Here is a 13,718-nt window from a genome sequence, read left to right as displayed (position 1 = left end):
AGAACAGGATTGCTCAATGGCCTTTCACCCATTCAGTATAGCTCTGATCCCTGCAGCGCAGCATCGCCCTTCAACAGCCACAGAACCTCAACACCCCAGCAGTGGCTATTAATAACACTCAGAGCTCACAGTCGATTGCTGCTTTCTACAAGATGAGAAGCTTTGTCTCAACATCTGAAAGATGCTGGCTGTGAGGCGCATCCCCACTGACCAAGCACAGCCTGTTGTGTGCAGAGGTCAGATTTCAGGAGGGTTATGCAGGTCACAGATCTATTTTATCCTCACTTTTAAAGACTACATGTGTTTAAATACTGAAGGAATCCATTCAAAACAAAACCTGTTCAGGCTCTGTAACTCAGACTAGCTCATACTTTGTGTCTTGTTGTGTAAAACTCAGACTAGTCCTTATCTGGCATTTGGACTTGAACGAGGTGTATCAACAAGGGCTGCATTCCATTTTACGTTGAAGTGTTACTCTTAAGCATGTTGTGACAAATGACCAGCATGCACAACTGTAGAAATGGAGCGCAGCCCTAGCCAGTTCTCTTGAGCTTTCTCCAAGTTAGAATGTTTGACTTTAATGGGTTAGGGTTTAATAATAATTATTAATAGACCAATTAGAGAAAAAGAAGAGTTGGTTTTTGCTAAACAGAAAAGCTGAAGCGAGTAATTGCAATTCACGATTGAGCAGGAAAGAGGGCAGCAAGCTTATATATTTTAGATCCAACCAGTAAATGACAATTATTCTTTTCATGTCACTTTTATTATTCGTTCATTCATGTATGGTACGTGATCTTTTGTATTGCAAGAATCCCTGGGGAATAAAATCTTGAGTTTATTTATTCTATCCTTCACTTGTATTTTTCATGTGTTGAAATGACAAAATGCTGTGACCCACATAGTAAGACTGACCTAAAAACAGCTGGCAATAGAAAACTGTTGTTCTTCTTTAAACCGAGAGGCTTTGTTGTGGTCACCACAGAAAGGATGTCACCTACTGGTTTTAAGGACTTGTTGGTAACCATAATCTTTACCTAATTGTAGCTATTTAGCATTAATTTCGGACTCTAGCCGAGCATTTTTAGTGACTTTGTCAGAGCCCAAGTCCCCAAACCAGCCTCTTCCAGCTAGCCGGTCTCCGCCCAGGACCACAACTCCCAGCAGCACCTCGCGGGGATTCCCTCCATGTCACGAACCGCGACTATATACAGAAGTCGCCTCTCCAGCTCACCACCCAGTCATCATTTCTTCAGATTCATGATCAGAGTTTCCAACCAACCAATCTGCCCGACGAACAGTCTATCCACAGTAAGTGCTCTTACTTACCTCTGGAAGAACCCGGCATCTCCGTGTCACTTCATTGACGCTCAGACGCTTGGGATTCGTAGATTAAACCGCGAGCCGGTGCTATACCGATGCTAGCACTTCCGCGTCTGTGAAGCCACGCTCGGTACAGCTCAACTCCTAGTATCTAGCCGACCAGTCTGACAGACTACTGCTCAGCCCAAATGTAGAGGATGTGAAGTTAAAGGGGCAAAAGTTAGTGAATGAGTAAAAATAAGGAAACTGAAAAGCAAAGGTTTTCTAGAATCAAACCTGCACCTGCCACCAGGTTCCCGTTCGACTCAATGTGCAGAAAAACTGTATTGATATAGAAAACAGCAGCATAAACATTCTCTCTTTTAATCAGAATTGTCATCTTGTGGTTGTCTTGATGTTTTGTTTGCAAAGTGTCATGAAAAAGAAATGTGACTGTCCATTACCATGCTGCGCTTTTGGCTCCACTTGTAGGGTAATAACAGCACCATGATGGAAAAAAAGAATCAAGAAGCACCTTTTTCTCTTATGGTCAAACAAACTTGACTGTCAGCAAAGTGTACTCTCGACAAACAAGCTGAAAATGCGTTTCTACGTTATTTTGTTTCGGTTTACTTCATATTGTGAAAGTTTGCTTTTATTTTTCTAGATGCCCTTTGACCTCTAAGGATCATGTGTAGTAAAAGTTGTGCTGCCTTCAGTGGCTCAAAATTAGATTGTCCAGTTCTGCACAAACCTGCTTTATTCACTCTTTAATCTTCTGTAACTGCTCTTTCTTCTACAGGGTCACAAAGAGCGGGTTCCTATCTCCAGCAGTCCCTGGGACTGGTTGCCAGTCCTTCACAGTCTTATTTTAAGTTTTCATTTCATAATGCCATTGTTATAATATCAGGATTTTATACGGAGACGCACGCAGCAGTGCCACTCTGTCTGACTGAACTGGGTTACTAAGCTGATTTAAATTCCAATGGGAAGACTCTTGGTGGTAGGAAACACAAATTGCTAATTAACAAAAATGTCTCCTGGCATTTTCAAAAAACTGGTGATGCTCTCAGAGGACTGGTAAAATTTAAGTTTTGTTTGAAAGCCAGAATGTAAACAGGAGTTCTATGCAGAAATGAAACTGTAGGATGTGATTGTCACAGTGCAGTGTAGATGGTGGTGGGCCCATGTGTGGTGGAGCTGGACCAGGAGGCAGAAATACCAGATCAGGTTAAAAAAAAAGAAGAAGATAGATTTAATGAATAATGGCAGGTAGGACGATACAACAGGAGCAACGTAACAGGATGAAAACACAACAATGATCCCACAAAGGACAAGAGCAAAACAGGGGGCATAAATACACAAGGATAATCAGAAACACATGGGTAGGACAACAAGGTGCAGGTGAGTCCATTAAACAACTAATTAGGGGTAAACGAGATGAGGGGTTGGAGCAAATCCTGGCAGTAATCAATTATCCAACAAGTTTAAAAGTAGAGTGAAGCCTCAGTTTAACTTTAACAAGTGTAACACTGATTATTTAGAAGACAACATGTAAATAGTATCAGTGTGTAAGAAAATAATACAATTTGTCTGTACACCAAGCCCCCATAATTCGGTTCTGCATAAGAAGCAAACAAAGAAGTGGCAAAAATTGCAGTTCCACTCTCATCCGCTAGGGGCTGGTGTCAGAAGTGAGCAAATCCTCATTGACTCCCATGTTAAAAATACCAATTTCACAGCAGAAAGAAACATGTTTACAGCCTGTTCACAAAAGCATATTTTACATTTAATAGATCTAATTTACACTCATGACAACTCTTCTGTTTAAGTGTATTAAATGCTTAAAAATCTGAAAAATTATCTAGCATCCATGTGACTTCAGAGCTAGCTCCAGGGAAAGGCCTCAGCCTCACCTTAATAGATGTTCTGCCATTTTAACTCTCTGATCTTTAGTTTTGTCTGTGTGTGTGTTCGTGTTTGGATGTTAATCATGGAATTAGTTGGACAAAGGGGAAACTAACAGACCATCCAAGCAATTTCTACTTCTTTTTATCAGTAAGTAAAATTATATTTCTGTTCTTTATTTTGCTGGTTGAATGGGGGGAAGCTGCTTGGTCAAACATGTTAGTGGGGCGGCATAAGAACCTTGAGCGGCTCCCCAGCTTCTCCTATCTCCTGCCCGGGAACAGTTAGAGCAAGCGGCTGCCTGTTCCCGTTTCCCGGGGCAGCCGGGCCGACTCCGAAGTGAGGCTGTAGTCATGCTGAATCACAGAAACACCGCAGCTCTTTTTGTTGACGCTGCTTCAGTTTTGAGATGCTCAACCACATCTTTCTCACTGTCAACACCCAGAAAAACTTCAATAATTTCAGGTTAACGTGTAGCTAATGTCCCGCTGATCTCCGGCTCCTGGAGAAGGGATCATCAACAACGATGGACATGTGGACCTTTCATTGCGGTGGACCAACCAAGCCCGATATTCTCGGTCAGGTTACCTAGTTATGATTTTGTTACTAAGCAGACGGAGGTGCCTTTACTTTGGAGTGTTCTGCCGCCTTTTTCTTGCTGAAAATAGCCGTAAAAACTCTGTTAGCTCTAGTTTAGCATGTAGCTAATGTCCCACTTATCCCCGGCCGTGGAGCAAGTGCTGATGTAAAAGGCCACGGCAAATTTTATTTTGTGTGTCAGATGCACTCAGAGGACTCATTTGTTTGTGTTGCAACTCACAAAAAAGTTTATTTTTCTTCACAGCATCTTTCCAGTTATTAAAACCACTAACTACTTTATTTACTCAGAACAGATGGTTATTAGAGAAATATGATTAACATCACCTAAATTAATGTAACTGTTTAATAAAGTTCAAACACTTTAAATAATACGTTAAAAAACAGGATTTTCCAAATTTGTACAACTTTCTGTCAAGTTGGCAGTTTTAGACATTTTGAAGTATTATAAAATGTATTAATACTCAGGAGGGCTCATAATACGTGGTAACAATTCATGATAAATAGTTTAGTTCAAATAATTGAAACAGAATAGAAATAATCAGGGATATTGCATATGAGGCAACATTTAGAGGATACATGATTGTTGAGCACGTAAATAGTTTAAGACATTTTCACACACAACAAGCAATGTCCTGTTTCATCATCCATGTCCTAATCAAAACTGGATAAGAATGATTTTCTTTCCTTTCAGCTGATCATAGCTTTCAGATCCGACTCTGGTGCCTCAGCATGGTGTCATGGTGTCAGGGTTCAACGTGTCACACTGTGATATACGAGTTAAACAACCTTAGCAGTGGGATTATATGAGCATCAAACACAATATATTCGTTACATGGGGCACAATCATCGACTGAGAGTCCTGTTACAGTACAGCTCACCCCATCGTTAATGCAGCCCATTCCATACATATGTGCAGAAAGTCCAGGCTGCTTTCCTGTCAGAATCAGGAGCTTCTGTCTTTTAGAAGCAGGTTTCTTTCAAGAGAGATCATGACCGTCGTTCATACTGTCACCTCCGTTTTGCTGTTGGTAACAAAGTATGGTTGTGGAGGCATGTAGAGAGTGTTATGTAACTCGTTCTCCATGACGCTGTGTTTCTTTTGGCCATGGCACTGCTGGTGTCCCAGTGTGTCTTTGCTCTGCCAGGATCTTAGCCCCCCTGGGCTGGTTATAGTGTTGGAGCTGTAGTACAGGGACTGTGAGCTGTTGCTCCTGTGGCTTCTGTAGTTGTGTCCTTTCTGCTTTGACGAACGCTGCCTGGGTGGACTGTAAGGGTTACGCGGCTCTGGTTCCGTGTCCACACCTTCCATGGGCAGGCCACCCTTGGTCGTCATCTCCATTACTTGTCGTCTGTTGCTTTGATCGTTCACTTTCTCTGCTAACAAATGCAAAAATAAACAATGAGATTGTTTCTGACAACCTCCCCACTGTGTCTTGTTTAAAGGAGGGGTTAGGGTTAGGATTAGCATATTATATGAATTCATGCTATTTTAAACCTTTGAGAGCAAAGGTAGGCACAGTATGATTAAAAAATTACTGTTGAGATGTCTTTTATCTTAAATACGGGTCATTTTCGTCAGCCTGAATTTGTACCTGGAAATAAAACAGTTTCATTGGAGCTCTGCCAACGCTACTCCTACAAAACACACCTACAATAGTGTCTTAGGCAAGTTGCTGTTGTATTGTCCTTGGGTGTCCAGCGTCTGTCTTTTGTCCTGCTTAACAAAGAGCTGATGCCGGTTCAACTCCCGGTGCATTAATGTGTTTAGCCAGCTAAAGCAGATTTCATCTTTTTATATTCTACTGTTTTGATTATTTTCTACTAAATAATTTGTGTCTCTAAAGATCTTTGACTTTGGTCATTTCCAAACAGCATTTTAGTTTATTTATGCTGCTTTGCTCACATGGACTCACACTGGCTGAATAAACAAAAAAGTAAAAAAAATAAATAAATAACACATTAATCCTTATATTTTTAACAGTTTACCAATAAAGGGTTGAAAACATAATACTGGCAAGAGTAGCTAAAAAAAAGGAAAACGGTCAGTGCTGCGACTGAAGGGTCAACTTCAATTCAGTTCAATTCAAAAATATTTTATTAATCCCAGAGGGAAACTGATTGCTGTAGTAGCTCAGAATAATAAAAATAATCAAGTCGTCAAAGAGTTATTGTATATTACAATGGCTGTTGGCAGGAAGGATCTCCAGTAGCGGTCAGTGTTGCAGCGAAACTGAACTTGCACGCCAGTCTGGCACTCCAACCCATGGACTTGTATTAGTCTCTTAAGACACGTATCCTGAGCTGGCCATTACGCACATCTTTGCAGACGTACATCTTTAAAGATGCGTGGTTTTTACGGCGGTGGATTTTCCATGTTATTAGGGTTGTCACGATACTAAAATTTCAAACTCGATTCGATACTTGAAAAAAAACTCGATACTCGATTTCGATACTATTTAAAAACACCCATTTATCGAACAAGTTTATTCAAAAAATAACATTCCTCAATTTATATTACAAAAATTAAATGTTAAGAATTAAGTGTATTAAGTGCTTAAACCTTTCAAGTATCAGCATTTTTTAAAACGTGCATACAAAAACTGGTGAAAGTTAACACTTTAAATCATGAATTGTCTCACTATATATACACTATTTGCAGAGTGATGTTTTGCTGCTTAAACTCTGTTTAAGGTGCATTTTTGTCATAAGATGTAATGCCGTATGTTTTGTTCTGTACTTTTGAACAACTCTGTTGGTCAATAAAGGGAGAAAACGAATTTCTCCACAGTAGGACAAAGGTACATCTACCGGTAATCTAAATAAAAACAGATTGGCGCACGGCAGTGACGTCATTAAAAGCGCCGGTTAGATTAGCCGCGGCTAGTCTGTTTACACCTAGAAATCCCAGACCCGCTCCAAACGAACAGGGGAATCACGTTAATGATTCCTAACAAAACCTTTCGACATGAAGATGTTTTGGTGCAGATAATGTCTTATTTCGAGGCTGCACATGGGTGCCCGTCCGCACCCGTTATATGGATATACACTGACGGCGATTCGGCGATGGACCTACGGTAAATACCCCGGGGAATCCAAGTAGCACCAAAGTTGTCAGCGTGAGTAAACAAACGTACTGCATGCTAGAAATTAAGTCCGGGTTGAAATAAAAGGGAGTTTCCTTTAAGCACATAAGCGTGAATATACAACTACGTGTCGGACTTGGTGCGCTAATTAAGTTGGGCTGTGAAGCGCCTCCCAAATGCGCTGTTTATGTTTTTGTTTATTTATTTGGCAGACAAAACTTGGATTGGAGACAACTCGCGTGGGAAATTGCAATGTAGCCATGCAGCGTCTTCTTCTTCTGTTTGTCTGGGAGGCGGAGGCTGCTTTATGGCATCTGGCTGTCGTGCGTGTCGGTGTACTTGAAGAAGGCTGTGTATAATAGTCCATAATATCAATACCACAGGGATGAAATATCTCATTTAGATACCACTTTTAGTATCGATTTATATCTGGGTATCAATTTTTTTGACAACACTACATGTTATGGCCTCGTTACAATTTTATTACGTTCAAAAAGAGCATCAAAATAGAGAAAAAAGTCTCTATTTCCATTCCATACCATTATTGGATGAAGGCTGGTCTGGGTATTTTAGAAACTAAAGATATACTGGCATTTTACTCACAACCCTCGCTAGGGTTTACAGGGAATTATTTTCTGTGACAGATCAACACAAAGTACACACTTGGGACGTGTAATGAAAATAATGCACGGTTTTCTAATTTTTATGCAAATAAAAATTGGTATGTATGGGTGTGGGGTGGATTTGTATTCAGGACCCTGCGTTAATACTTTCAGAGCCCCTTTTTGCTACAATCACAGCTGCAAGTGTTTTGGGGTATGTCTGTAGCAGCTTTGCAAATCTTTTTGCAGTATTACTTTTTTGCCACAAGTATCTCTACTGAGGCTCAAAAGCTCCACATTAGTCTGGTCTGAGCAGAACAACTTCTTCCACATGGCTCCTGGTGAACAGAACTGTTTATGGATGCAATTTTTTGGAGGGGCAGATATTCGTTTTCAAAAAACCCCGGCTACGTGTGGACTAGGCCTTAGGCTCATAGTCACTCTGGAAGAGCTGCAGAAATCCACAGTTCTGGTGGGAGAATCTGTCCACAGGACAACTGTAATCTATGTACTCCACAAGTCTGGCCTTTATGGAGAAGCAGCAAGAAGAAAGTTCTTGTTGACAGAAATACATAACCACCGCGTTTTAAAAACAAACTCTGTCCACAGTACTGTAGGCGGCAGTACGTCCCCCGTTCTTAACCTCGTCCTTCGTCTGTGGTTTTGGGGTCTTCCGCGAGGAGCAGTAATTCCGCTTGCAAAAACAAACAAGCAGAAAGCGCTTGGACAATTGATGGATCGGGTAGTGACAGAGCGCAGCTGTGAAGGCTTCCATGATGTCGGCTAGTGTAAACACAGGTCGCACACGTGATGTCAGCATTTTTTGTCGCGGAAAGTGACGTTGCGGACCTTAAAACTCCGGTTTTGTCTGTCCACACGCAGACACCCAAAACAGAGAAAACGCAGATCTTCACTTTGGCCGGAGTTTTGAAAAAGATCCGTTTTCGTCTGCAAAAACTCCGTTTTCGTGTGGATGACAGGCCAAAACGTAGAAACATATCTACGTTTTGGCAGATCCCCGGCTACGTGTGGACAGGGCCTAAGAAGCTTCTCTGACCAGTGCTCTCCTTGTCCGTCAGAGCCATGATGACCATGTCTTGGTAGGTTTGCCTTTTTCCATTATTGGATGATGGCTTGAAATGTGCTCCTTGAGATGTTCAAAGCTTGGGTTACTTTTTTTATCCTAACCTTGTTTTAAACTAACCTACAACTTTATCTCAGACCTGTCTGGTGAGTTCCTTTGTCTTCATTAAGCTTTTTGTTCAATAATGTTCACAGAGCAGGTATTTATAATGAAACCAAACTACACATTGATCAACTATGTTGTCTAATCAGGCAACTTGTGAAGATGATTGATTGCACTGGATTTTATTTAGGAGTATCCCAATTGGGAGTGAATACAAATGCACATTGCCATTTTTCCGATTGTAAATGGGTTAACATTCACAAAATCATGTTTCAGTTTTATTCCAGTTCGGAATCATGTTCTACTTTGTGTTGGTCTATCCCAGAAAACCTCAATAAAAACGAGTTTGCGGTTTTAAGGTGTAAAAATGTGCAAAACAGGCATGAATACTTTTGCAAGGCATCCATAATCTACACTTGAATGATGCTATCAGGTATCAACCAAAATCTCTTAAAGTTAGAATATGGAACATTTTAATAAATAATAATATAATAATAAGGATAAATACATAAACATTTGATTGGAATAAAAAGCAAGTTATGCCCAAGATAAACGGAAGTCCGTGGCAGCACAGAAACTGCCTCCATTTCCCCTTTATGCCAAATCTTTTGTAAAAAGGACATGACTTCACCACATTACCGCCACAACATCGCCACTTATAAACCACCAAAGGCTCCCAGATGCCGCCACTGTGTTGCAGCAAATTGACGGTATTGTTTGGTAAAAACAACTTTTGAAATGTTTCCAATGTTTTTTTTTTTTGAATAAAGTATATTTAAATGAAGGCAGTTCTGATGGTTAGGAGGGTCCAACTTGGTACTAACGAGGCGTACCTGATAAAGAGGATAACAAGTTGATGTCAAATAGTTATGGAGTTCTTTAGCTTCCATTTACTCATAAACATATTTCAAACCTTTGAAAGGATCTTTATTGGAACGAAACTGTAGTCATGCCTTGAATCTCTTGCTAAAAGAAAAAAAATATATATATAGTAGCGACTACAATGAAGCGCATGAAAAAACTAAATGAAAAAAAGGGCAGTTGTTATTTATATAGCATATTTCATACAAAGAGGCATTTCATTGCTTGATAACTGAAAGTAAAAACTGTGAAGTTAGTAAATGAGCAGTTTAAGTGTTAAAAGATTTGCTCATATAACTTTTTACAAAGAAGCTCTCCATCTGCATACAACTTCAGTCCATCAAATCAGCCCCACTCGGGGATGTGCTGAGTGATCCGTGTGCTTGACAGCACGTGCAAGCCTTAATCACAAGCTTGTGAGATGCAACTGGACCTATTGTAAGAACTTTGATTACTGATGTCTATTCCACTGTCAGGTCTGTTAAAAGAGAACAGCTCATAGATTTAGGTCAGATCTATAAAAATACTCCTATTGCTCTAATAGCACCAAAACAGATCCATAAATACCTCCATCTGACACTTCCTCTAATGTGTTGTGGTATTTTCATCTAGATTTTTACATTACATAAATTATTTTTGGACAGGACTATGAAAAAGAGGCAGAATTGAAGAAGCTTTAAGTTCTATTGATGGAACAGCATAAGAAAACTTTTTGGGAAAAAAATAAATTAGTAAAAACAATTATCTATCTATCTATCTATCTATCTATCTATCTATCTATCTATCTATCTATCTATCTATCTATCTATCTATCTATCTATATATATATATATATATATATATATATATATATATATATGTATATATATATATATATATATATATATATATATATATATATATATATATATATAACCAATTTCATCATATTATGTCAGGGGTCCAAAGACCATGGCATTAGTTATTGCAGCTTAACCCTCTCAGGCTCAAAATAATTTGTGATAAAAGGACGAACAACTAAGTCCTTCAGGGGTACTTCTGAGTTAAAAAATGCTCATGAAATATGTGTGTGGAGTAACCAGGTAGGTAGGTTTAATCGTTGCAAATCTACAACGCCTGCCTCCAGAGGGTTAAAGATATAACAGAGGATCTTTTTCTTTGTGGATCATCTGAACCATTGGTCCGCATAACTGTCAATCATTCTGGTGAACCATTCACTCAAGGCTGTCGCCGTACGTGCTTGTTGCTGGGTAGCTTTCACTTCCTGTGCAAAGCAAAGATTGGGCTCCCCACAGATGTCTCTGTCGCCGGTTTTCTGCTCGACAGGTAAGCTAAAGTTTGGTGTGCTATTTGGATTTATTCATTTCAGATAATTGCTAGAAGAATTTAGCTGCAAGGCCGGTGCTACGTCTAAACAGAGCGTGCACGAGTACAACTGGGCGTTCTTTGTCATGTGCATTTTTTTTTCAAAACTCAAAGAGGGCAGTTTTTTCCTGAAATTCAGAAACATCCTCCGCCATACCTTTAAAAGTGTGGTTTATAGAAAACATCTGATCAAACTGGCGATTTTCCATGAGTTCTACGAAACAATTCTTACCCACAGCCTTGAGTAATGTGTATTTGTTGAATTCTTTGATGGGCGTCTGCTCATACGGGCTGACGATAGGCATTTCTTCATATGGACTGGTGATCTGTCCCACTGCTGGATATGGCTGACTTACCAAACTTGGTGATTGAGCCACATTATTCATCTGAGTGTTGTCTGAAGAGAGTAAAACACAAGATTGTTATTGATTGACATGAGACCAACAAATCCCTCCAAAGTCGTAGCGGCTATAAGAGGATTCCTTTTGATTTATAAAACATAAAAGTATTTTTAAAAATATTTTCTATTTCCAATTTTTATTTTTCATTTAAACTTTTGCTTTGCCTAAAATAAAAATTGACTCAAAAAAAAAAAAGTTATATACCGGTATGTCATGTATTCAAGGATTTTTCAACCTTGTAATTGTCACCAGTCTCTTAAGAATGCTGTTCTGGAGAACCAGCTGGAGGATCCGACTGAGATGTGCTTCACTAAACTAATCCTATAGTAGACATCTGGTAAATTAAAGGGTGCCCTGTAAAAAGGTTGGCCCCCTGCCTGCTGGCATGACCGACTGAACCAATGTTCCGTGTGTCCTCTCAGTTTAAAGGAGATTAGTGAAACATTTAAAATTACTGTCAGTAGTTTACATGTGATGAGCTCATTTTTTTATTCAGAGAGAGAGAGACATCACCATATGCATGTTTGCCGCATGCGGGATATGGCCAGTTAAACGCACATGCACATTTCCACATACTCCTTCAAACATACACATCACTGCATCTACCAAAATGCGTTGTGATGCTAAATCACATCCATATTCAGTTCAGTTCACTTCACTTCACTTTATTTCAAACATATACATTCACCAACATTTCATAAAATCATTCCATGCAGTTGTTTGAAAAGGAGTAGGGACAAGTGTATACTTATTTAGCCCTACCCCCTTAGGTTTACATCCTCATCATCAAAATTTAAACAACAAAACATTTACAATGCCTTCAAAAAATAAATAAATAAAAATAAACAACAACAAAAAAATTATGAATAAATAAATAAAATTCTCATGTTCAACTAGAACTATATTTAGATTTTCTAATTTGTAGAAGAGATTAAACATCAGTTTGCATGCCGTCCTGGGTTAATTGCATTTTCTTCATTCTTATACTTAGTTAACATTTCTTTTTTGAGTTTTATTTTAAACTGGTTTATATCACTACTGTCCTTTATTACTTCTGTTAACTCATTCCAGAATTTAACGCCCGCTATTGAAATAGACATCCTTTTCAATGTTGTTCTTACTCTTTGTACTTTTAAATTCCACTTCCCTCTAAAATTATACCTCCCTTCTCTTTCTAAGAACCATTTACTTATTTCAATTGGGAGCATCCCTTTCCTTGCCTTATATATTATTTGCACTGTTTTAAACTTGACCAGGTCCTAGAATTTTAAAGCTTGCATCTTAAGAGTGCGTTTGTGTGAGCCCTATACCCCTCCTGATTTATTAATCTAATAGCCCTTTTTTGCATTATGATTATAGTCTGAATATTACTTTTATATGTGTTTCCCCAAACTTCTACACAATAACTCATGTATGGTAATATGAAAGCACAATATAACATATATAATGTTTTCCTATCCAGAAAATGTTTTACTTTCCCCAAGACAGCAATGCCCCGTGCTAACTTCCCCTCACATAAGTGATATGTGATTTCCAACAGGCCTTATGATCAATGATCACACCAAGAAATTTTATGGTACTAACCCTTTCTAGATATACATTATCAACACAAATTTCAATGTTAATATTTTTCTTGTGGTTTCCGAATAACATAAATTTTGTTTTATTTAAATTTAAGGACAATTTGTTTCTATTGTATATATTCTATATTCACAGCCGACAGCAACACCACTTGTTTATTAATGTGCTATTAATGTGCTCCTGTAGCCGACAAAGCAGGGCTAAAACACATTCTTTTAAAATTATTATGCTCAATATATGTTGTGTATTCATATTCTTATAATTTACTTACTTGCTTTAAAAATCATCAACTCTGCATCAACCGTGGTACAGTCTTAAACGCTCGAGCGCGCACTGTGATTAACGTCTGTACGTAAGCGGTAGTTTAATGCTATTAGTTAGTGCTGACCAGTGCTCAATTCATATTGCATGAAACTCTACAGGACAGGGCTTAGAAAAAAAGATGTATTGCCTGCATTATATCACAGTACATGAAATAACTTTTATGAATTTCTGAAAAATCATATGTACTTCATGGAAGGGGAAAGCTACAGATAGCAACCTTAACAAGGAATTAAATAGGAAATGATTGAGTGTGAAGAGTAGTGAGATGGTTCGATGAGACGGGACAAAATAAGATGACATGAGATGATTAGATAAACAGATATGAGATCAAATACAATGAGATATAAGGAGATTATGAGATCATGAGGTGAGATAAAAATATATTGACACAAATGATGCAATGATCCATCCATCCATTAATTTTTGGCCGCTTATCTGAGGTTAGAGCAGTAGCCTAAGCAGGGAGGCCCAGACTTCCCTCTACCCAGCCACTTGGGCCAGCTCCTCT

General features: G+C 38.9%; 1 protein-coding gene across 2 annotated transcripts in view; it reads right to left on the bottom strand.

Annotated features, from left to right (window-relative positions):
• Positions 1–4,132: 4,132 nt before the first annotated feature.
• shisa9b (shisa family member 9b) overlaps positions 4,133–13,718 on the bottom strand; it is a 33,837-nt gene continuing 24,251 nt past the window's right edge. The window contains exons 3-4 of one of the 2 annotated variants that reach the window (XM_015948586.3): positions 11,137–11,301; positions 4,133–5,184 (exon numbers count right to left, since the gene is read on the bottom strand). In XM_015948586.3, the coding sequence (XP_015804072.3) occupies positions 4,808–5,184; positions 11,137–11,301 (542 nt within the window). In that variant the 3' untranslated portion in view covers positions 4,133–4,807. The remainder of the gene's footprint in view (positions 5,185–11,136; positions 11,302–13,718) is intronic. The other variant, XM_054740136.2, reaches the window with a different exon arrangement.

This window comes from Nothobranchius furzeri, chromosome 5, assembly GCF_043380555.1.
Source record: "Nothobranchius furzeri strain GRZ-AD chromosome 5, NfurGRZ-RIMD1, whole genome shotgun sequence".
NCBI classification, from domain to species: domain Eukaryota; kingdom Metazoa; phylum Chordata; class Actinopteri; order Cyprinodontiformes; family Nothobranchiidae; genus Nothobranchius; species Nothobranchius furzeri.
This window is presented reverse-complemented; position numbering and strand designations above follow the sequence as displayed.